Source organism: Abramis brama, assembly GCF_963993115.1.
Source record: "Abramis brama genome assembly, chromosome: 9".
NCBI lineage: Eukaryota > Metazoa > Chordata > Actinopteri > Cypriniformes > Leuciscidae > Abramis > Abramis brama.
The window spans coordinates 34,150,242-34,173,695 of record NC_139971.1 but is presented as its reverse complement, the minus strand read 5'-3'; the positions used below and the strand labels follow the sequence as shown (position 1 = coordinate 34,173,695).

At 36.7% G+C, this 23,454-nt stretch overlaps 3 protein-coding genes across 9 annotated transcripts; 1 reads left to right on the top strand and 2 right to left on the bottom strand.

Moving 5' to 3' along the window:
* The first annotated feature begins 196 nt into the window (after positions 1-196).
* zwilch (zwilch kinetochore protein) lies at positions 197-10,977 on the top strand. Of its 5 annotated transcripts, none has more exons than XR_014607721.1 (20): positions 203-387; positions 523-562; positions 642-731; positions 829-947; positions 1,030-1,220; positions 1,327-1,406; positions 1,498-1,653; positions 1,754-1,825; positions 2,007-2,100; positions 2,282-2,334; positions 3,957-4,059; positions 4,148-4,227; positions 4,326-4,482; positions 4,640-4,668; positions 4,776-4,912; positions 5,338-5,433; positions 6,262-6,377; positions 6,499-6,595; positions 6,831-6,907; positions 10,783-10,977. XR_014607721.1 is itself a non-coding variant. In XM_084124426.1 (19 exons), exons 1-18 carry the CDS (start codon positions 338-340, stop codon positions 6,588-6,590), a joined length of 1,755 nt encoding a protein of 584 aa, XP_083980552.1. In that variant the 5' UTR covers positions 197-337; the 3' UTR covers positions 6,591-6,595; positions 6,831-7,201. The 5 variants fall into 5 exon arrangements, 3 of the variants coding, with proteins under 3 accessions (XP_083980552.1, XP_083980551.1, XP_083980550.1); XR_014607722.1 differs by having other exon boundaries at positions 225-387; positions 1,327-1,415; positions 1,471-1,653; positions 10,783-10,873; XM_084124426.1 differs by lacking the exon at positions 10,783-10,977 and having other exon boundaries at positions 197-387; positions 6,831-7,201.
* lctlb (lactase-like b) lies at positions 7,335-15,819 on the bottom strand. 3 transcript variants are annotated; one of them, XM_084124427.1, is made up of 15 exons: positions 15,708-15,815; positions 15,420-15,609; positions 15,084-15,244; positions 14,906-14,993; positions 14,708-14,817; positions 13,267-13,395; positions 13,081-13,176; positions 12,939-12,993; positions 12,703-12,864; positions 12,338-12,612; positions 12,010-12,136; positions 11,497-11,696; positions 10,648-10,711; positions 7,796-7,840; positions 7,335-7,652 (listed from the first exon to the last, which is right to left on the bottom strand). In XM_084124427.1, the coding sequence occupies exons 2-15, from the start codon at positions 15,547-15,549 to the stop codon at positions 7,537-7,539; spliced, it is 1,758 nt and encodes a 585-aa protein (XP_083980553.1). In that variant the 5' UTR covers positions 15,550-15,609; positions 15,708-15,815; the 3' UTR covers positions 7,335-7,536. The 3 variants fall into 3 exon arrangements, with proteins under 3 accessions (XP_083980553.1, XP_083980555.1, XP_083980554.1); XM_084124429.1 differs by lacking the exon at positions 15,420-15,609 and having other exon boundaries at positions 15,708-15,819; XM_084124428.1 differs by lacking the exon at positions 7,796-7,840.
* A 1,665-nt stretch (positions 15,820-17,484) lies between these two features.
* Positions 17,485-20,003, bottom strand: snapc5 (small nuclear RNA activating complex, polypeptide 5). Its single transcript, XM_084124966.1, has 4 exons — positions 19,865-20,003; positions 19,282-19,397; positions 19,131-19,205; positions 17,485-18,374 (listed from the first exon to the last, which is right to left on the bottom strand). Exons 2-4 carry the CDS (start codon positions 19,369-19,371, stop codon positions 18,198-18,200), a joined length of 342 nt encoding a protein of 113 aa, XP_083981092.1. The 5' UTR covers positions 19,372-19,397; positions 19,865-20,003; the 3' UTR covers positions 17,485-18,197.
* Positions 20,004-23,454: the final 3,451 nt, after the last annotated feature.

Sequence of the window (23,454 nt, the reverse complement as noted above, 5' to 3'; positions counted from 1 at the left end):
AAGTAGTGGAAGCTGGCGGATGGGTCATGTGGAACTACTTTAAATAATTATTTAAAATATTTATAAACGTTTGGATTTTTTTTTTTTGTATTTAATATATTGCCTTTTAGATGAAAATAATATAGAATTTTATTTTAAAAAAATCGTTTTGTTGTTGAAGATTCATTTTTAACAACAATAGGCGTGGCAAAAAGACGTCTGCGTGACTGCGTCTTAATCCCTGGTGACGTACATTTGGCGCGCTGTAATCAAATTGTTTTTCATCAAAAGTTTTTCATTCAAACGGGGAACATTTTTTACCATAACTTTATATTGACTTTGTTTTCAAACGAAGGGAATGGGATCCAAAATAGTTTCCGACGCCAACGCTTTTGTTAAATTTCTCAAGTGAGTAATTGTCGTTATGTTTTCTACTGCGATTAAACTTGAATAACTGGCAGGTCTGTCATGTTTTACTACGTACAGTATGTTATTTACGTAATTCATATACTTAACTCATATTTCTTTCCTTGCCTGTTTTAGGTTATGTCAGGATGAAAGTAAAGACAACTGCACGTATATGGTAAAATTAACGTGGATGCATTTGTATAGAGAGGATCCTCAGTCATGTGTGTTGAAAATAAGTTGTTTGTTTGTTTCAGGATGATATTTCAGTACTCCTGGTGGAGAAGGAAGAGCTTTTACACAACATAATCAGTGGAAATCAGCCTGTCTTTGTCTGTGAGAAAGCAGTAAGTCAGTTTGTGATTGCCCCCGATATACATACATTATGTGCCATTCCTATTTACAGTAAACATTACATCATTTGTAAACTTATTTTATCAAAAGCAACCAAAGTGTGAAGCAGAATCTACAGAAACTTCAGCTGACACCAGTGTTGTTGAAGAGATACTTTATGAAGTGGAACAAGATCTGGGGCCTCAGCCTCTCTCTGTCATGAAAGCAAGGTAAAAGAAGCGGCTTGTTGCAATATAGTATAATTAAAACTAGCATTGTGATTATGAATCATAACTTGCTTTCTTCAACCAGGCAGCTGCTGTCGTGGTACACCATGGCTCATAACCCCAACATGCCCCAAGTGGAAGTCCCAGGCGCTTTGCACCCTCTCTGGGTCCGTTGTGACAAGTCTGACCCATGTGCCAGTGCCTGGCTTGGAGTAGAAACTGTCTACAGTGGAAACAAAACTAGTGGTGTTAAACTGTATACAGTCTGCTGCAAAGGTAATAGCACTCATTACTCATGTATTACGTTATTCCAGTAATTTTACCTATAAGATTATTCTTTGTAAAGAGAAACAACCTTCTCTTATTTCCCAATTTCCTGCAGGTCCAACAGGGGATGAAACCTCTTTCACCACATTGGATGAGCTTAAACAAGAGCATCAGAATAGACACCATCCTTCTACTGTAAAAAAAAAAAAAAAATTCTGTATAACTCCTATAGGTACTTCACTATTAGATATCTATTAAACCTAATTATCTGATTTTTGTTTTCCAGGTGGCGACCAAAGGCTATGCACAGTTCAACATGTTTTGCTCCTTGAAAGAAGAGAGCATGATGTTTGACTCTCAAAGCAGTGTAATAGCGAGTCTGACATGGAATAATGTGGACAAAGTCTTGGAATGTCCTCCCTTGTCTTCTAAAGCAACTCTGGTCAGCGCCTATGCCGCATTAATTTGCCCGTGACACTTTAGTCATTTAGTTTTGTTTATACTGTATATTGGGGTTATTAGTTTTTTGTTTGATATTACAGAATATCAAAGTCTCAGTTGGAGACATAAGAAGTCCATTGTATCAGACCCACAGAGAGATGGAGTTCCTTCTGGTATGGAATTATTTTAATATTATTTATATACTATTATAGGGTTTATTTACATAGCCAAATTGCAGTAGGTTTGTTATAGATGGAAAAATGTTTTACTGTAATATATAATTGCTTACAATTTAATAATGATATCATTAAGCAATTTAATGTCATTATTTTTATTTTAAAACCCTTGTACTAGGCTCTGGCAGAGGGTTTGAGAACGGGAGAAACTGAATGGTTGGAACCAATGGAGACTCAGTCTGCAGTGGACCTGACCAGAGCACTCATAGAGGGTAAATACAGTGAGATTGATCTGTGTGATATGAATATACAGTTGCAGAAAGAAGCAGCAAATAGATATGAATTCTGCTGATTTTCTCTGTGTCAGTCTTGGATTTTTTTTTTTTTTTTTTATAGTGTGTGAAGTTTGAGGGAGATGTATTATTATGTTTATTATGTTTCCTTCTTTTTTAGAGCTTGAGAACCTTGCTCATGGAGTACCAGGACACACTGCCAAACTTCCTGAGGTAAATTGATAATATAATCAATCAGGGCCGGATTTACCTCATATTGTGACATAGGCAAAATAAATTTTTGCCCCCATTGTTGCATGTTGTCAAAGTTGATATTGTGGCGTTATATATGATCATATATTAAATGTGTCATTATATTATTAACATTTGACCAAAATCAAGCTCAAATTAAGTTCTGAAGTTTTTGAGCAGTGAATGTCGCATTTTCATTAGAACGGCCACATCTGAGAGGCAGTAAGTGCATCGCGTTACGTTTTCATCAACTTACAGGTTATGAAGTTAATTGTAGCTGTTGCTGTTTTTTCTATCATTTGGCCAAGATCTCACTCATAAAAGATGAAGTGCTTCGCACAGGCTTTTTAAAGTGTATTGGCTGTGACTTCACATCAAGCTAGACTCTTCTCCGCTCCTCAAGTACATAAAACATTAGCCTTTATATGTGTGTGTGTGTGTTATATATATATATATTATATATATGTATGTGTATACTTTATTTACCTTTGCATTGCAATGTTTGCATGTTTTTAACATGACTGTGGTATGAAGCAGGGTGCTATTGCTAATAAGAGACAGATATCAGCACCACACGCTAGAATATAAAGAAATAAGGACATTTCTTCTGAACTAACTTACCTGCTGAATTACTACTCACACAGGTCAGTTTATTTGACGAATTAAACTTGTGAGGTTACACAGCGCTGTTTTACTTGGTCTACACTATCATACTAAACTAATTAAGTACATGCAAGAGTGGCGTCTCTGTCAAGTCCAAGTTAGTTGCGGACGTGGAGCTCTCGGCATCTCGAAAACGCCACACCGATATTGATCCTCATTTTATTTATCCTTTTGTCCCAAAGTCTGCTTGCCATGGTCCATAATGTTTGAACGAAACAACAACAGCGTAAGCGTGCCGCTAGACGTAACGCAGTTGTCTACGTCTGTCGCCATGGTTACTATGGCAGTACGAGCGGAAACCAGGGATAACGCGGATATTACGTCATTGACAGGCGACAATGACCAGGGACGAGCCATTATTTAAAATTGGAATTTCTCTGAAATGAAAAATCTTTGGGAACTTTTGGGATATTGTAAGTACACAAATATCACACTGTACAAGTGATTTTTGGGTATTTTATTACAAAAATCTTACATATCGTACCTTTAAGGGGCAAATGGGTGACCAATTGTAATGATTTATGAAAAAAAAGAAAAGAAATATGGAGATACAAGGTTTCTACCCGACTGTGACAATATTACATTTTTTATTAATTTATAAAGTAATTGTTGTACTGAGGTTTAGCAGTAGAGTGAAGCAATAATTAAAAAATATATATTTCCCTTCGTTGTAATCGGGGGCCCCCCTGGACATGCAATCTTTGGCGCGTGCCTAGAATGCCTATGCATAAATCCGACCCTGAATATAATCTAATAAAATTTTGACAGTTCTCAATCATTCACTTTCATTAAATTGAAGTGTAGCCCAATTATTTTTCAAAAAATCTCCTTTTGTGTTCCACTGAAGAAGGAAAGTCATATGTATCTGAACGACATCAGCGAGAAAATAATGACAGAATTTTTATTAATGGATGAACTATTCCTTTAATCTTTTGTAACAGAAACAGAAAGCTAAGACAGACGCTGCTGCAGTTTTCAGCTCGATGGTAATTGAGAGAGGAGACCTGGATTTTACTGAACAACTGTGGGAGAAAATGAGGAGGAGTAAATATTAGCATTGCAAAATTTCACAAACACAGCAAAACAATTTCACTGTAACTAAATGAATATATATTATTTTTTTTTCTCATAGGTGTAACTTCATATCAAGACATAACAGAATGCATGAAAATTGTTGTCAAAGCAGTGAAACTTGGTAAAATCAAACCATGGGTGTGTGCAACTGTATTATGCATAAATGCATTAAATATATATTTTGGTTAAACATTGTGATTTAAAAAAAAAAAAATGAGTGTATTTTTCCCCCTTAGATCCACAAAGACAGCAATAGCACTCTCAGTAAGTTGATCCTGCAGTCGTACCAGCAGCAGATAGACACCATGCCTCTCACTGGCCTCACTCCCGCTAATATGCTGCTGGAGTTGGGCCTGGACAAGATCAGGAAAGACTTCATCAACTACCTTGTTGGTACACTAATTTTTGAATTTTAAATGTAGCTCTTCTTTGGTTTATAATTCACTTCATCTGCTAATTGGCTACATAAGAAAGTTGTTAATTTTTAGATGCTCAAAAATACTTTGAGAAGCAGACTAAAAGACTTGATTCTGACTTTCTTCTTTTTTAGGAAAGGAACTTACAACTCTCAACTATTTGGTAGGAAACACTTTTGATTTTATTTTGATTTAGATTTTTTAAAGATTTTGGTCGATATAAATAATATGGTGCTGGAGTGGTTTATGCATTTTATCTCAAATTTCCAGAGTTACTACTTGGACACTGATGTTGACCTGCAGGAGCAGGTGATAAGAGTGAGGAAACTGCACCACCTGCTGGAGATCCTGGGCACCTGCAGTACTTTTCTCAGTCTTCCTCATGACCGCCTTTTCCTTTTCACTCAGTGAGCGTCCTGCCCTTTCCCTGAATTATGAGATGGTCCTCACTGCAGAACACGAAATCCAGGGGAAATCCACACGAAATCCACCTTACATATACCTAAACCTACCCATCTCCACCCCCTGATCCCTAAACCCACCCCTAAACCTACCAATCTCCACCCCTTAGATCTGGATCCAACTCCGCCCCCTGGATCTCATGTACTGCAGTGAGGTGCTACTGTGAATTATATATTAATCAAATGGTGATTCAAAATGTACATAAGTAATATATCATTCCATTTTTCACAGGAAATTGTGGTTTATGATTTAGGGTGCACTTTTCCATCGGAGAACACTGCATTGCAAGAGATTAAAAAATAGAGAGAAAAATCTAATTTCAGTTGCTGGGTCTTGGTAAACGTGTTCTAACCATGATATTCGATGACAGGTCCTGTTTGCAGTACTATAAAACATCCAACTATGACGAGGACCACGTCTTCCAGTTGCAAATTAAGCCTGCCCTCATTAGCTACTTTTATGAAAAGTGAGTTGATGCTGCATTTCTTACGAGCTGTCATATTGTCTCTGCATTACTTTCAGTGCTGGGGAGTAATTGATTATATGTAATATATATTATGTAATCAGACTCCAAAAATGAAAAACTCATTCAGAATACAGTTACATTTTCATAGATTACATGATTACTTAATATTCACAAAATCGCAGTAAATTATTCAGAATTCATTGAATTTTTTTTAATCTTTTAAATCTTCCTTTCTCAAAAGTTTTATGGAATTGCACACAGACTGGCCACAAGTCAGGCGACTATAATTACATGGAAACACAGCATAAACAAATAAAAGATTTAATCTTATTCTTATTTAGTGTTTATTTAGATTGTTTTTATGTTTAAATTATTTATTAATTATAATTTAACTTTTTTATGATTTAATGAACTTTTAATACATTTCTGAACCTCCTTCAGTTCCTTCCCAAACCCTAGTTAGAGAAACCCTGAAGTGATGTATTATTTATTGCACTTCATGTTGTTGATAACAAAAAATGTAATCAATTTTCTTTTTATTTGAATAGTATAATATTGTATCAAATTGATAAAATATACAATGTTATATAAACAAGTGAGGTCAAAAGTAATCTAAAAGTAGTCCGATTATATTACATAAAATGTGTGCAATGAAATAGACTACATTACTAACAAAATTTGATCATCTAATTTATATTTTGGTAATAGACTACAATTTGTAAGTAATCTACCCAGCATTGATTACTTTGACATTTGATGTAGGATGTACTGAACAGTGTAATGACATTTATAAGTGTGAATTAATGTTGGTTTATGTTATTCTCTCAGGGAACAGCCATTCTCTTGGGGCATGGAGGTGTCCAGTGGACAGGGGTCGAAGGAAGTCAAGACAGCATTGTACCTCAGTGACAAGCCCCTAGTAGACCACATCAGTTTTGACTTGGGTAAAGTCACCGGCAGGGTTTTTTTCTTTTTTTCTTTGCCATTTTCATATCTTTTGTTGTTGAGTTTGTTGAAAACGAAAATAAATATGACATTTAAACTAATCTTGTCACACACATGCAGATGTGCCCCTGGATGAGTCTGTCAATGGAGAGTGTGAGAAGATGTCTTACTACAGGGCCATGGTGAGCTGTAGCCTCATCAGCTTCACTTAACACCGGTAAGACTCCATTTAATGGAAATGTACTCACAGAAAATGTAGTAGAAAAGAAATAAAGTTTGTATTCATTTGTTTATTTATTTTTATTTTTTTGTCATGGAAAAGCCATTACTCCAGTCTTCTGTCTTCTAATATGATCATTTGGTGCTCAAGAAACATTTCTTTTTATCATCACAGTTGAAAACAGCTGTGCTGGTTAATATTTTTTACGTAAACGTGATACATTTTTTTTCAGGATTCTTCGATGAATGGAAAGTTAAAAAGAACAGCATTGAAATCTGAAAAAGAAATCTGACCCCAAACTTTTGAACGGTAGGGTTGAAGGCAACTGGTTTAGTCCACATAGAAATAATATCCAAAACTGAATATTTGCCTATATCATTTAAGGTACACTATGTAACTTTTTTTGTTGTTCAAAATTAACTAAATTTAAATAATGATTCAAAAAAATCAATCCTTCCTCCAAAACATGTTTTTGTCTTACCCTGATTCACTATAGTAAGCCTATTATAAATGTTTTTATTTTAGACCTGTTGGGATGGTTTTTGTGGTAAACTTGCCCGTGCATGTCTTGTCATATCCATAAATAAAGAAAAGTTGCTCCGGCTACTTTGACGCGTGTGTGTGGTGTGGAACAAACGGAACAGAACAAACTGTAATTAAAGAACAAACAGTTTATAATTAGTCCATAACAATTAAACTTTTATGAGCAGTAGGATAACCATATTCATCCGCACAGTCCCGCAGAGTCAAAGCACAACCAAAACAATGTTCTTCTGCAAAATGCATGCAGTTTTGTTTTTTAACTGCTAGAGGGCCAAAAGTTATAGTGTACCTTTAAATTCAGCATAGTATCCTTAACCTCAGCGTCCCTGCCTGCAAAGAGTATTAAATGAGAAAAAGGGGCCGAATTCAGTTATTTTTCCTTATAAAAAAGTGAGCTAGTTGCGTTTGCGCAGCAGGATCATGAGAAAGACAGCGCTGATCAAAATGCAGAGGGTGCACACCGTGGGAACCACAACCTCAGTCACCATCTCCATGTGGCTGGTTAAAGGATCTGAAACATATACACAGAAACATGTTTATCAGCCCAAACATGTTAGCGCAGCCCAGTCTTCACATTGCTTTTGCATAACAGAGCACTCAAAGGGTTAATATAGTTATCTTCTAGCTGTGGTGTGTTTGTGTGTGATGGCTTACCATGAATAAGTCTTAGAATATTGGCAGCTGTATTCCGCTGTTCCTCTAATGAAGAGAGATAAATAATCTTAGGATATCATCAGGGCACATTAACCCTTTGAGGGCCACTGTGTAAGCTCACATTAAAGCGGCACAATTCAGTCAACTGGGTTATAAGAAAAAGGACATCATCCACATCAAGCATCCTTGACATTTATTCATTTATAATCTGGCTGTTTTTTTTAAAGATTATACAGCACATACGGTATGCAACATTTCAGTTTGAAATATGAATGAGCAAAGTTCAGATTAAAAAGATTTTAAAAAAAAAGTTTTTTTTGCTAATAATATAAAAACAGCAGTGAGTTCATCAAAAGTTATGTTCCAAATAGTCCATACACAATTGCTCCTGATGAAAACTTGTGCAACAGTCAGGTTCCGCAAGTAAAAATTATATTAATTTTCTCCTTATAGAAACTGATTTTTCAGATAACCTTTAAAGACAGACCTATTGTGAGCTACAAAATTATTAATTGATGGTATATAATGTTATATGTTTTTGTTTGAGTCATCAGCCCACATTATTTCAACGTATTTTTTTAACAAATCACTTTTAACATCTAAATTCATGGTGAAAAAATATATTATCCTGGATTCGTTGGGGAAAAAACGTTACCAATCAGAATTGAAACAAAATGTAGAGTCAGTCTCCCTACGCTTTATTAGGTACACCTTGCTAGTATCGGGTTGGACCCCCTTTGCCTTTAGAACTGCCTTAATTCTTCGTGGTACAGATTCAACAAGGTTCTGGAAACATTCCTCAGAGATTCTGGTCCATATTGATATGAGCATCACACAGTTGCTGCAGGTGGCTCCACATCCATGACGTGAATCTCCGGTTCCACCACATCCCAAAGCTGCTCTATTGGATTGAGATCTGGTGCCTGTGGAGGCCATTTGAGTACAGTGAACTCATTGCAAAGTTCAAGAAACCAGTTTGAGATGATGTGAGCTTTGTGACATGTCACATTATCCAGCTGGAAGTAGCCATCAGAAGATGGGTACACTGTGGTCATAAAGGGATGGACATATACATGGTCAGCAACAATACAATCAGGTAGACTGTGGCGTTTAAATGATGCTCAATTGGGACTAAGGGACCCAAAGTGAGCAAAGAAAATATCCTTCACACCATTACACCACCAGCAGCCTGAACCGTTGATACAAGGCAGGATGGATCCATGCTTTCATGTTGTCGCCAAATTCTGACCCTACCATCTGAATGTCGCAGCAGCAGAAGTCAATACTCATCAGACCCAGCAATGTTTTTCCAATCTTCTTCTATCCAATTTTGGTGAGCCTGTGCATTGGGTGAGCCTCAGTTTCCTGTTCTTATCTGACAGGATTGGCACCCGGTGTGTTCTTCTGCTGCTGTAGCCCATCTGCTTCAAGGTTTGAAGTGTTGTACGTTCAGAGATGCTATTTTTCAGACCTCGGTTGTTACGAGTGATTATTCACTGTTGCCTTTCTATCAGCTCGACCAGTCTGGTCATTCTCCTCTGACCTCTGGCATCAATAAGGCATTTTCGCCCACAGAACTGCCACTCACTGGATGTTTTCTCTTTTTCGGCCCATTCTCTGTAAACCCTAGAGATGGTTTTGTGTGAAAATCCCAGTAGATTTTCTGAAATACTCAGACCAGCCCGTCTGGCACCAACAACCATCCCATGTTCAAAGTCACTTAAAACACTTTTCTTCCCCATTCTGATGCTCGGTTTGAACTTTTGCTGCCATGTGATTGGCTGAATAGATATTTGCGTCAACAAGCAGTTGAACAGGTGTACCAAATAAAGTGTATTAACTACTGCATATTTTGCAATAAACGTAAAATATATGGTTTCTACATACATAATCAACATTTCTTTGTTGTTAAAAGCCGTTAAGACTTGTGCCTTTGTCTTTTGGTCTTCTCTTTCAAATATTTTTTTGTTTCAAATCAAATTTGTGATTTACCTCATAGCTGGTTGGTTTGGTCGATGACTTATAACTCTTTAAGGAAGACTTTAAAAAAAAAAAGATTATAAATGAATGGGAAAAATACTTTTAGAACCAAGGCGATTAAAAAAGTGAGCGAGCACTGTTGCACTCGACAGTATATAGAACATTCTAATGAAATAAGGTTTCTTAGTGTACTCCTCCTTTAATGTTCATATGTACTTCAATAGCTGATCTGACTTTTTCTTTATGTTGGCATTTAATTAAGATATGGCCTCTGAAGATTTGAGATATTTCAGCTTCTCAAGATTAGAGTAGGCCAGAACTGGAGTTGCTTAATGTTCCTTTTATCCAACTACACCACAAAATCATTTTGAGTTTTTTTTAACGACATTGTCGGTAGTTTGCCAAGCCAAAAAGAAAAGAAAATAAGTTTTTTCTTTACCCTAGTGTCTAAACTTCATCATGCACTAGCCAAACCTTTGGCATCTCTGCATGATCTTTATTTTCCTTGGATTTTTCATCTAGCTGGAGGGGCAAACAAAGAAAAATCCTGTTAGAGGTTTCAGCTCAGTCTCTGTTTCAGACCTCCCCAAAAGCCTTTGTCGATCCATTCTCATGGTAAGCATACCGGGTCCCTATGGACACACCACTAAGTAGAAACCTCGTCAAACCACAAATGAGGTTAGGATAATAAAACAGTGGAGATCCAGATGAAGACAAGGAATGTTCTCATGCACTGTTCAAGGGAATTTGTACCCATTGAATTTGTTCTTGATTAAAGGCTACACGATTATTCTTTTTAGCCTGTGGTCAACAAATGGAATTTTTCCTTGTTTGCCCTGGTTCAACTAAGTTAGAATCAATGATCCACTGACCTGCAGCCAGGAGCTGATTGCTGGTGGAGCAAGTCTCTGTAGCTTTACTCTTCCAGTTCTCAACCTGCCGATGATGATGATAATGATGATTCAGAGCAGGTCATTGTCTCATTTAGTCATACTGTTCTCTTACAGATGGAGGTTTGCACAGAAGGACACTCCTTTCAAGATTCTATTCTGACTCTTCTACTCTAATCTGTCATTTTATGTGGTATTTTACTTGGCTGTTTAAAATTGTTAATTACACCACATTTAATAGATTATATAAACAATTATATATACAATTATGTTGTTTTGTATCATCTGAAAATAAACATTTGGAACATGTCCAAGGTGATGAGTTGGATGAGTTTGTTAAATAAACAGAAAAATAATTATAAAAAATAATTTATATGGTAATTACATTCTAATCCTAATTCTAATTCTAATTACATGGTTCTCCAACAATGAGGTTGTTGCCTTATTCCTCATAAACAGCTATTTAATTGGAAAATGTTCTTTGCAAACATTTAATAGCATGTTTCAGTACCAAAACAGATGCTCTAATCCAAAATGTTTGTACAAGATGGCAGTCAAACAATCTGGAGCAGAATCATTCATTTAAAATGTTAATTAGCACTTTCCTTAAAAATAACTTTTATTATTTAACTGTGAGTGTGTGGAATAACTCTTTTTGTGTGTTTATGATTCAACGAGTGTCCTGGTATAAAACTGACATTTAATGTTAAAAGCCAAAACATAAGAAGAAGAAATTGCTACTTTTATATGCCTTCATTACTAGGTAATTATAACCTCCATTCTTTTCTTTTTAGTAACACATAATGAACAGATGAACAATATAGATGTTACCTCTCTTTGATTGGGAAATCCATTCGAATTAATGATGCGTTTGTAGAACTGAACAGAGGCCTTGGGGTAGCGAGGTTTATTTTTGTTCTTGAAGTCTACGTAGTACAGGCCGAACCTCTCTGAGTAACCCTCATCCCACTCAAACTTGTCTAGCAGGGACCAGGCTGTGTAGCCCTTCACATTCACTCCATCCCTGATAGCTGCAGGATAACAAACATTCTGTTTACATTTACTCACCATCATGTTGTTGCAAACCTGTATAACTTCTGTAGAACACCAAAAAAGATATTTTGAAAAATGTGAAATGTTGTTTTTGTTCATACATTGTAAGTCAGTGGGGTCCAATACTGTTTTGAACCCCATTGACTTTCATTAAAATTGGAGAAAAACCGTTGAAACATTCCTCAAAATATCTTCTTTTGTTTTCATCTAAAGAAAGAAAGCCATACTGGTTTGGAACAACATGAAGGTAAGTAACTGATGAGGAAGTTCATCCATTCATTGATTAGTTACCTTTGAGCATCTCATTGATGTAATCCTTGTAATACTGAATCCTCCAGACATCACACAGTTCTGTGCACATTATCTTCTCTGAGACCCCGTTCTCAGTGATGAAGATCATGGGGTTCCCATATTGAGTCTTAAGTCAAAGAGCATAAGTCAAGAGTTTAAAGACTTGATTATATTTGATCTTATCATACACATTCAAATTTCCTTGTACTATTCTTGACATGATACTGTCACAAAGACATTAGTAATAAATAAAGAAATCATGATTGAAACAAGATCAAGATTCATCATGAGGAAATATGAAACCAATGGCTTTTAAACGATTGTGCACCTTTATAAAGTTGAGCATACGGCGAAAGCCCCAAGGAACCGAGTAGAGCCATTCTGAACCAGGATCAGGCCAACGTGGATCGACCAGCTCCGCTATATCCCGATCTGAGAAGTAGGTGTTGCCACGGTTGGAAGGGAAGCTCTTTTGGGTGACGTAGCGTGTCGTGAAGTGTCCGACGCCTAGGAAGTCACAGGTGCCTTTGATGTAACTCTTCTCCTGAGAGGAAAAGGAGGGAAGTCGAGACGTTCCCAAGCCCTGCTGTGTACTTTTCCTCCCTTGGATACAAAATTGGTATTAAGATGCTGAATTTTGCCATTCTTGACCTCACATGTTCAACCAACATCTACTTTGCAACAGTAGCCTACCTATGAAATCCTTCATCACATGAGGATAATCTCCATGGAAGATGGGTGTAGCAAACCAGCCTATGTAAAACTGCACATATCTCTCAGCAGCCTCAATGTCCTTCTGGTTAGTGATGTCCACAGGCTCTCCCCAGTCCCCATACAGTGAAATACCCACCATACCTAGAGAAGAAAGCAGCCAGAGGGTTCAGAGGGTGTCATTTTTGATAAACTAACAGACATTTGTAAGCTCATACCTTTTTGTTTGCTTCGCCACTGAGAATCATAAGTGTGCCAAACCTTAGCGTGTGCCTGTTATTAAACCAACACAAACAGTATTGCATATATCTCCATTTTGAAATACTATGGTGCAATATTCTGTCAAGGGAATGATGTTACCTTAATGATGTGGTGAGCTGCTCTGTAGGCCCCCGTGCCCCTGAGCTTCAGTCCGGGAGCATGTTCTCCAGTTTCATATCCTTCCACTGCCACTGACTGGCACACATTGAGCACATTAATAAGCATATCCTTTACACATTTATTTAATTTGCTGGCATTAAGTAAAGATGTGTTGAGTGAGCATACCCATGGGTTATTAAAAGTTATCCAGTATTTCACACGGTCCCCATATCGTTCAAAGCAAAGGTTGGCAAAATCATTGAAATAATGAATCATGCTGATGTTCTGCCATCCACCATATTTCTCTTGCAAAACCTGTCCAAATGTACAGACATGATGATAAATGATAAAACTTTCCAAAAAGGTTACAGAGAAATCTATTACATCAGGCAATGCAGTGGATAGGTTACATTTAATTCATTTAATGTGTATATTTTTACTTGCCAATACTTGACAGATATTGTTGTATTAATAAATGCTGTATTAACGTTTTGCAAATGAAAACATTTTCATGGGCAAAAAAGTTCCTATAGACTGAGCATGTAATTATGTCACCGTCTTCTTAAATTCGTGTTTTTGTAGTTTTCACAGAGACCGTGTAACCGTTTAAAAAAAACTTGCACTTTGAATCCCATATTCAAAAGTTTGATTTGTCCTATAAATGAATGGCCAAAACGCATAAAAAGTTTTCAGTTTTTAGTTGAAAAGTCACTTTTTACACCAAGATGCTTTTTGGTCGATGTGGGGAATCCGTGATCAACTCCCGATCGCACTGATTCGCCCACGAAATTTAATCAAGAAACGGTAAATGTGAGCATATCTTAAAAGATAAATTTACATTTATACAACAATGATGTACTAAAAATGGAAAGGTTTTTCCTTTGCGTTTTTAACCTACAGACGACAACGTTGTCAAAATGATCCCATTCACACGGATCCGCGAAAACGACAAAAAACGCTGTATTATGCTGCCAGGCCAGTAGTTGGCGATGTCACTCTGTAAAGAACATGTAGAGTGATGTAATTCGGATGAGCATGACGTCACCGTTTTCACAAATTCATAATTTACACAGAGACTATAACGGTATAATTTTCAAATACTTGCACTTTGAATCCAGTTGGCTTTTTCAGGCCCCCAAAACAGTTGTTGCGTAAATGAACGGCCAAAAGCATAAAAAGTTTTCCGGTTTTAGTTGAAAATGGTGTCGTGTAAACACCGTTTACACCTCAATTTCTGAGAAAATTTTGTGGGCAAAAAAAGGTCAATTTTGTAGCGCGTCTAGTGATGCATTGAAGAACAGCACAGAAGTCAATGTCATACAAAGTTTCTGAACACAAGTGAAATAGACTTTTTTTGTCCTCACATGAAACTCCCAATCGCGCAGATTCCTTGATTTCGGCCACGAAATGCTATCACGTCAAATTTTACAACATTTTTTCTGGGGTTTTTGTAACCAGGCATTATTATTATTAGGCTTAAATATTAATTTTCAATGGCACGTCAGCTGAACATTCAAAAAAGACAAAGTACTATAGAGCCCATTGAACAGAAGGTACATGCCTCGTTTTTATTCGCAAAAAATTAAATATGCCATTTAAGATCTATTCATTAAAAGAGAGTACACACCTGTGGCAGGTCCCAATGATACAGGGTCACAATGGGAGTGATCCTATTTTCAAGCAGCTCATCAATAAGAACATCATAATACTTCAGTCCTTTCTCATTCACATGGTCAGCTGTAAACACACAAAAGTGGAAGTCAAATTTAATGGGAATTTATTAAGATCAAATGTCCTACCTGGAGCCAGCAGTACAGATACTTACACTTGATACCAGTTGGCATGATCCTGGGCCAGGAGATGGAGAACCGATAATGATTGAGATTCAGCTCTTTCATCAACAAAATGTCATCCTATACAAGAAAATGAAGCAAAATGTTGTTGCATTTCACAGCTGGGACATTTCGTACTGAATCAGCATGACATAGAACCAACATGGGCACCTTCATTTTGTAGTATCCATCACACGAAGAGTCTCCAGTATCATTCAAGAATGTCTTTCCCTTCTTATGAGTGAACACATCCCAGATGCTCAGTCCTTTCCCATCTTTGTCCCAGGCTCCTTCTGTCTGATAGGCTGAACCGCCGGCTCCCCACGAAAATCCTGACAAATGAAGCCAAACAGTAAGGAACACGTCTTAAACATTCTTTCACATGGAGTCTTATTAGTCAGTTTACTTATTTAACTTATATTAATGACATCCATGCAAATCTGTTGATTTCCCAAGAGCCTTTGTGGCTGAGGAACAGGGATCCGTATGGTATTGGTAGGATCATACCATTTGGAAAAGTGCCATAATAGAAGGAGTCGTGGTTGTTCGCTGACCAGTCGAAGTCCTCAGCCGCAGACAGACACAACACCAGCACAAGCACATGACACACTCGTCCAACACGGTGTGACAGCATCATATTCCAGCGCTCAGCGACTCTCTTCAGCACCACACTCTCCTGATCTGAGAGGTAGTTACCCTTTCACAAAACATGATTCAATGAATCACTATGACTGGAAACAATGTCTTTTGCCTAGTAATCAATTATCAAACCTCATACTCTTGATTTAAACATACCTATCACAGAATCTGCATTGATCCCTGATGGAAATGCCTTTAAAATCGATGAGAACTATCCTGGGGTTTGAAAGTTGACGTACAAAGTCTGTTACTGTTCAGCCTGGGTGGCAAAGCACTGTGCTGGACTAAAGGTGGTCCCAGGACCTCAATGTAGACCCATAATCCTTCCTATTGAGGGTCAATGGACTGTGATCACATTTTGCAATGGTGGACAGATCTCTTACAAACGAGGGTTTCACTCTGTAAGCAAAGTTAATGTTGGAGAGGCTGATACTCTTGTGTTTACTATAACAATGACACCATATGGTGGGATAAATTGACCCAAAATATTACACAGCAGCTATCTAGGATCTTATTCTTACTCCATTATTATTATTATTATTATATAACCCAAAAGAGAAAACTGTCTCATCATTTATCTTCTGAACACAAATGAAGATCTTTTTGATGAAACCGGAGAGCTTTCTTTCCCTCCATTGGCAGCTACACAACTGACAATTTGACACTTCAAATAGTTCATAAAGAGATCGTAAAGCTAATCCATATGAATTGAGCGGTTTAGGCCAAATTTTCTGAAGAGACTTGACCGCTTTATACGATGAACAGATTGAATTTTGGCTTTTATTCACATATAAACATTTATCACTGAACATGAACAGAAGCTCAACCGAACCTGCTTGATGCACGAGAACAAGCCTCTTGCTGAAGCTCACGAGAATGAACCTGATTGGTTCTTGCGGAAGCTCAAACGCACTGCGTAACAAACGAGAATGAACCTCATTGGTTCTTGCGGAAGCTCAAACGCACTGCGTAACACACGAGAATGAACCTCATTGGTTCTTACGGAAGCTCAATCGTGCCGAGTCAAACATGGGAATGAACCTCATTGGTTCTTGCGGAAGCTCAAACGTGCTGAGTCACACACGAGAATGAACCTCATTGGTTCTTACGGAAGCTCAAACATGCTGAGTCACACACGAGAATGAACCTGATTGGTTCTTGTGGAAGCTCAAACGCACTGCGTAACACACGAGAATGAACCTCATTGGTTCTTGCGGAAGCTCAAACGTGCTGAGTCACACACGAGAATGAACCTCATTGGTTCTTGCGGAAGCTCAAACGTGCTGAGTCACACACGAGAATGAACCTCATTGGTTCTTGCGGAAGCTCAATTGTGCTGCGTCACACACGAGAATGAACTTCATTGGTTCTTGCACGTCAATCGAACATGTTTGAGCTTCCGTTTACCACAACTGATGTGAGAGTTGATAAATGTTTATATGTGAATGAAAGCCTAAATTCAATCTGTTCATCATATAAAGCAATCTAATTTCTACTAAACTGCTCAATTCACATGGATTACTTTTACGATTTCTTTATGAACTTTTTGAAGCGTCAAAGCGGTAGTTTTGTAGCTGTCAATGGAGAGACCGAAAGCTTAGATTTCATCAAAAAGAATTTCATTTGTGTTCTGAAGATGAACGAAAGTCTTGAGGATTTTCATTTTTGGGTGAACTATCCCTTTAACTTGTATTTTCCATTGGAAAAACTGCCATCATCTGTGAATAGCCTATTTATATATTTGTGGCATCATTTTTCTCCAGAGCTGCCCTCGCTCTTTTTGTGAAGTGTTGCACATTGTTAACAGGTGTTTATAAAATGCTGAATGCTGGTAGTGTTTTTACTACACTGCAGTTTCATGCTGTGTTTTGATGGGGCAAAAGTCTGTACCTTATTATATCATTATTACTGGCCAACAGAGGAAATGCGGCTGTCTAATCATCATACTCACCTTTATTAGCATGTACCAAGGGGTTAATGTAAAAATGTCATTCACACATCATACATTTACATCAAGGCAACACCAAAACACCAAACCAAACAATCTGCATCACTCCAGGTCTATTACGCTGAGCACCTTCAAAATCCGCAGAAAAGAGTTTATTCTCTAAGAAAACATAGAAACTCTCTGTACATTAACAATGAAGTACAAAAAAGTTATAATACTGGCTCAGCTAGAACAATTGTCATGCCCATGCATACACAACCTATTCCACACACTCAGTCTAAATAGAAAAAATACCTCTGCAAGTTAACAACATGAACATGTACATACATAATACTTATCATCAGCTTCATAATCATAATGCATTCAATCTGAAATCAATACAATACAATATTAAATAAAGCCTATACAGTACAGCATCACTTGGTAAACACCATGAAATAGGATTGGTGCAATCTTTAATTTATATGTATTTAGAAATACATAAAGTGCAGGCTTGGCCAACAGCACAGTTATAGGAGGAGTTCTATTTGTGCTACACATAGTTCTGGAGGATTTTATAGATTGTGAACCAACAGTTTATCTAACGCAACACCAATCTAAGACAGAGAGAGCCAGTTACAGTCTCTTTCAGCATGCCAAATGTGCAATTACACACCTAAACACAGGAGTAAATGATAACGCTCTCTTTGCAGGCACAGTCAGTAGTCGTCGTTGTCTTCTTCCTCATCTTCTAGCACCATATCAAGATCATCATCTGCATCATCGTCATCGTCCTCTTCCTCCTCGTCTTCTTCTTCCATGTCATAGTCTGTTTGAGCACCCAATACCAGTTTAGTCTGGTTGATCTCTGTCTCATCATCCAGGTTGACTTCCACCTGTGCATATCAAATATAAATGTAATAAGAAAAAGATCTGAAAGATATAAAAGTCTTCGTATTTAAAATAATAGTTAATCTACACTGCCATTCAAAAGTTTGGGGTCAGTAAGATTTTTTTTGTGTCTTATGCTCACCCAGCTAGCATTTATTTACAGTAAAAAAAGGTATATTGTGAAATATTATTACAATTTAAAATAAACGTTTTCTGTTTTAATATATTTTAAAAAGAAATGTATTCCTGTGATGGCAAAGCTGAATTTTCAGCATCATTACTTAGTCTTCAGTGTCACATGATCCTTCAGAAATCATTCTAATATTCTGATTTTGTGCTTAAAAAAAACATTTCTTATTTTTATTAATTCAAAAGAACAGTATTTATTTAGAACAGAAATCTTTTAATGCATCCTATTTGTTAAAAAAAAAAACTGATTGTGTCATGTGATTGATAATGAGGCAGCAAGTTTGAATATACTTGACCACAAATGAGAATTTAAGAGTTGTATGGGTTACTCTTATGATGCTTCCCTTATTGGAGCTTTGCAGTATAAATCACCATTCATTTTCGTTGTGTAAAAAAAAGACCAACTTTGACATTCATGAAAGAAAGAAAAATAATAATAGCTTAAGACAACATTGGGGGGATATTTTATTTACTATAATTTAATTTTTTAATAAAATATTCTTATTTTTGAGAGTACGACTCATTTTAAGTACATATGTTTTTTAATGTCTGAATATGTGGTGTTTATTTACCTCCGGGACAGGGGCTTCATTTGGGCTTTCTTCAGTCTGAGCACTGATCATTGACTTCAGGGTCCCCTCCTCAAACTGATGAACATAAACAAAGACGATCAGTTTTATGCTCAAAGATCACAATGAAATATTTACATACGTTTGTTCTTGCCTTAAGTCTGTTGAGCTGATCTTGCAGCATGACTTTTATTTTCAGAAGAGTCTCCTCTTCCTTCTTGAGCTCCTGAAGGCGACTCAGCATAGTGGACGAGTGTTTCTACAGCATTACTGAACACAAAAGCACGAGACAATGTCTTTCGTTGCTTATTTCAGAGCATGGCCTCAGATTTCAGAAACAAACATGCATTGCTCTATCTATATCAACTTCAAATTAAAGTTAAACAATGTTAACATTAATTCTACAAATCGTAGATGGAATTGTTGTTTGGTTTGTGAGTACATCATGTTCCTGATCTCCAGTGGTTTACAGGCTGCTGTTGCTTTTCTCTGGGAATTACGCTGTCATTCCATTAGTTATCGAGCTAAATTATTATTCAGTTTAACAGTCATCTTAATAATGCATCATCTAAACAGTTCTTTTATTTGCATTTTCTTATGTAAAACAGTATCCGAACCCATCCGTGTAGTCAGCTCATTTAGCAAGAATGCTAGCGGAAATAAATACAGTTACGAGCTATTTATTTCTTTAAGCCTTACTTAGTTTTTAGCCTCATAAACAAAACGATGTGACTTACTTTATTGGTTCAACGCGCTCTGTGGAACATGCATGATTTCGATTAAACTGTTTATTTATTTTCTTCTCAACTCCACAGTTGTAGCATTCTGAAGAACATGTCACGCGCACTTTCAGCACGCATGCGCTTAAAGCACGTGAAGACTGAAGAGTGCCGCAGGTTTGAACCTTTTTTTTTACAGTCTATGGTCTGAAGAACTGACCAGAATCCTTTTGTTATAGCTTCTTATTTCTTTAAAATATATATATACATAGTATAATACAATATATAAAAAATGTAATATAATATGGATAAACACACATAATAATGTCGGCACATGTGAAGTTATAATTTAGATAATTCTAGATTTTATTTTTTAATAAAATGATGTATTTATTATTAATTCATACATTTTATTAATTTATTTTAAAATATATTTAAATATTCTTATTTTATATGTTAATAATTGTTTATATTGTTTAGGCTATATAAAAACAAAACAGCAAATATACATAAAAATGTCGGTACATTATGTTGACTTCAGAAAAGTTCTACTGTTATTCAGTAAAAATTATTTTTTCTTCTATTATTATTATTATCATCATTATTTATTATAAGCCTGTCTATTAAAACTGTTCAACTTTCGGACTAGGCTTTCTCAAGCCAACATCAAAGTTTGTTTACAAATTTTACTCATCTAGTTAGAATAATTATAACCTTTTTATATTTAGTAATACTTTTATATAGGCCTGTATTTCGTTTTTTATTTATTTAATATTGTTGTAGATATTTAAAAAATAATTTTAATATGCTATATTTAAAATCATATATATATATATATATATATAGGCTATATATAATTTTTTTCTTTTTTTTTTTAATAGGACTCAATCACACCTCATCCTTTACTGACAACTATCAGCATATCACACAGCATATTATGCATATTATGACACTCTGCACGGAGCGCATTAGTGACGCCATGTGGTCAGTTTGCGTTATACCATATAAAAGATGGAATTTTTGGAGACACATCAAAGTCTAAGTAATATTAAACAGTATTCATGCTATTCATATTCATTCTTTTTATGTATAACCTATATCTATATATAGAGATAGCTAGTAGAAACAGAAAGCATACGGTATAAATTTACATCTGTCCCCCTGTACTGTGTCCTCACCTGCATATGGAGATGTTTGAACTGGCAGGTGTCAACTTTACAGCACCAGGAAGCCTAATGCATTGCAAATGTAATGCATGTTTCGATGCCAGCGCACAAAACACGCACCCTGCTTTTTAGATGATTTGCACCGCATTAAACATCTAAGCTGCTATTATCCAATCATTGTCTGCATTTGTCTTAAGAGTCTATAATACCATTAGAGGGCATTGTTCTTTTATTCAACTGCCTGATCTAATAAAACCTTCAGTGTCAGCTTGAAAGCAATGGATGCTCAGAAGGGCATCCAAGATTGTTTCTCGGGAACATTATTTATTAGGACCGTTGTATGCATCACACACAAAACATATTATGCAGTGTCCTTATGCATGTTTTGCATTAGATGACTGGAATTACTTACAAAACATAAAAGGAAACCTTGTGTGATATATTCACAAACTCAAAGTCTCCATGCAACCTTTTTGGGAGATTTAAGCTACTTGCAAGCACCACCTCGACACATCAACCTGTTCGGAAGGCATGCACGAGTTTGCACGTGCCCAAACAATTCCCAAAGAGGGGACATAAAGAAAACGCTCATTTAAAGAAAACTCACATAAATCACAGATGGAACTCATTGATGTGAAGAACATCTAAAAGCTCTCTTAATCAATCTCTCAAAATCTCTCAAAATGAGCCCATTAGGTTCTTTTATAGGATTCCTTGACTAAACCCATCCAGATGTGTACACTACACAGCATGTGAGCCCCACTGGACAGTGTAGAGAACAAGCCGTCTGAAAGATACTCCTGTGTGTTTCATGCATAAATCATGCTAAAATATATTATGATGATAAAATTATTTTATCTTTTTTTGTTTTGTTATTTATATTATTATTAGTAGTAGTAGTATTTAATTATTTAAACCCATCCAGATGTGCACACTGGTATGTGAGCACCACTGGACAGTGTAGATGTAACATAATCCACCGAAGGCAGGTTGAGATGAGAACCCAAGTGCAGTTTTATTTAACAAAAAAAATTACTTGACTTGAACAGGCTTGAACCAATCAAAACGTACATGGGCTGCATCCAAAATCACATACTTCCCTACAGTAGGCGAAAAACAGTGTGTGACAAAAGTAGTAGCCTGAATTCACAGGCTACTCATAAAAGGGTAGACAGGCATAAAGTACCCGGATGACCTATTAGAGATTCTTACGTGAGTCCATGGGAGAGGATTTGTGAAAGGCGGTGAAGTGACACAACTGACGCTGGTGTCAGATGATTATGACAGCATGGCAAATGTAGTTTCCAGATTACATTCATACACATTCAGATGATGATTTGGTGCTCAAGAAACATCTCTTATTATCATTATTAAGAATTGTTGCAAGGCGACAAAAACAACACTCCATAGGCTAGACCGTCCCATTTAACAACTCTCGGTCCGACCTTTAGAGTCTTTGAAGGATGCATCCTCTGAATTGGGACACAGCTAATATGTGAACAAGCCAGTTTGAAAGATATTCCTGTGTGTTTTATGTATAGCGCATGTTAAAACAGTCATATTATATTTTATTTTTTTATATAATTATTTAATGATTTAAATGTCATTATTTTTATTCATGTATTTATTTTTTATATTTGAATTATTTGAAATTATTTTACCAAGGCATTCTATGCATGATGCATTTTGCAAACTTTTCCGATTACATCATTGTGAGTGTATGATATAATTGCATAGACGGGGCCTGCGTGAAGCTCATTCGTGCAAGACTCTCCTACTGATTCTAATCAGCTCCTCAATCGTTGCTTTCAATCTCCATGTGTCTCACGTGAGGATGGCACCAGCAGACATGTTGTGGCAGATGTGGTACGTCCCGAAAAGCTCTTTTTTAGGCCAGGTGAAAGCCAAGGCAGTGTTCGTGGCAGAGAGACCGTCTGGTGCTGCCATCCACAGGTGAGGTCAGTGGGTTTAGTGAGTGCACAGAGCTTGAATGATGGTCACTGGAGACCTAGAGTCTCTGATAACACAAACCTGGCCAAGTTCACCCACCTCTAATGTCACGTCTACTCTCTTCCATGGCCAGACATCCAAAGAGGGCTTAGTGCTTGTGTGGTGTATGTCAGACTGGTCAGAAGGATGTAACTGGAGCGCTCCGTCAGTGCATGGGGAGCCCATAGCGCTGCTGCCTGCTTCTTTTGGGGTCAGAGGGGAAATGGTGCGGGGCTTACACAGCTGCCAGTTCCAAACACAGGCATGGGAGTGACTCACTGAGCGAATGTGCTGGTGGGTGATTCTCACGGAACATGGCAAGAAAAATATTTCACTCTCAAGTCAAAGGAAAGAAATAAGACACTAAAGAAAGCCTATTCTAATCAAATAAAATTGTATTTGAAAATAGTTAAATAATTAAAAATAATCATTTTATTACTAAATCATTTATAT

Bases quoted from the DNA above. Each gene is read 5' to 3' on its own strand.
- zwilch (XM_084124425.1), top strand. From the start codon at position 338: ATGGGATCCAAAATAGTTTCCGACGCCAACGCTTTTGTTAAATTTCTC. The intron at 1,416-1,470 runs AAAAAAAAATTC...ATATCTATTAAA, and splicing joins ATCCTTCTACTGTAAAAAAA to CCTAATTATCTGATTTTTGT. The intron at 2,101-2,281 runs GTAAATACAGTG...CTTCTTTTTTAG, and splicing joins GACCAGAGCACTCATAGAGG to AGCTTGAGAACCTTGCTCAT.
- lctlb (XM_084124427.1), bottom strand. From the start codon at position 15,549: ATGATGCTGTCACACCGTGTTGGACGAGTGTGTCATGTGCTTGTGCTG. The intron at 13,177-13,266 runs GTATGCTCACTC...AATGTGTGCCAG, and splicing joins TAACTTTTAATAACCCATGG to TCAGTGGCAGTGGAAGGATA. The intron at 12,137-12,337 runs GTGCACAATCGT...CTTTGACTTAAG, and splicing joins GTATGCTCAACTTTATAAAG to ACTCAATATGGGAACCCCAT.
- snapc5 (XM_084124966.1), bottom strand. From the start codon at position 19,371: ATGCTGAGTCGCCTTCAGGAGCTCAAGAAGGAAGAGGAGACTCTTCTG. The intron at 19,206-19,281 runs GCAAGAACAAAC...TATGTTCATCAG, and splicing joins ATCAGCTCAACAGACTTAAG to TTTGAGGAGGGGACCCTGAA. The intron at 18,375-19,130 runs GTAAATAAACAC...TGATATGCACAG, and splicing joins ATGAAGCCCCTGTCCCGGAG to GTGGAAGTCAACCTGGATGA.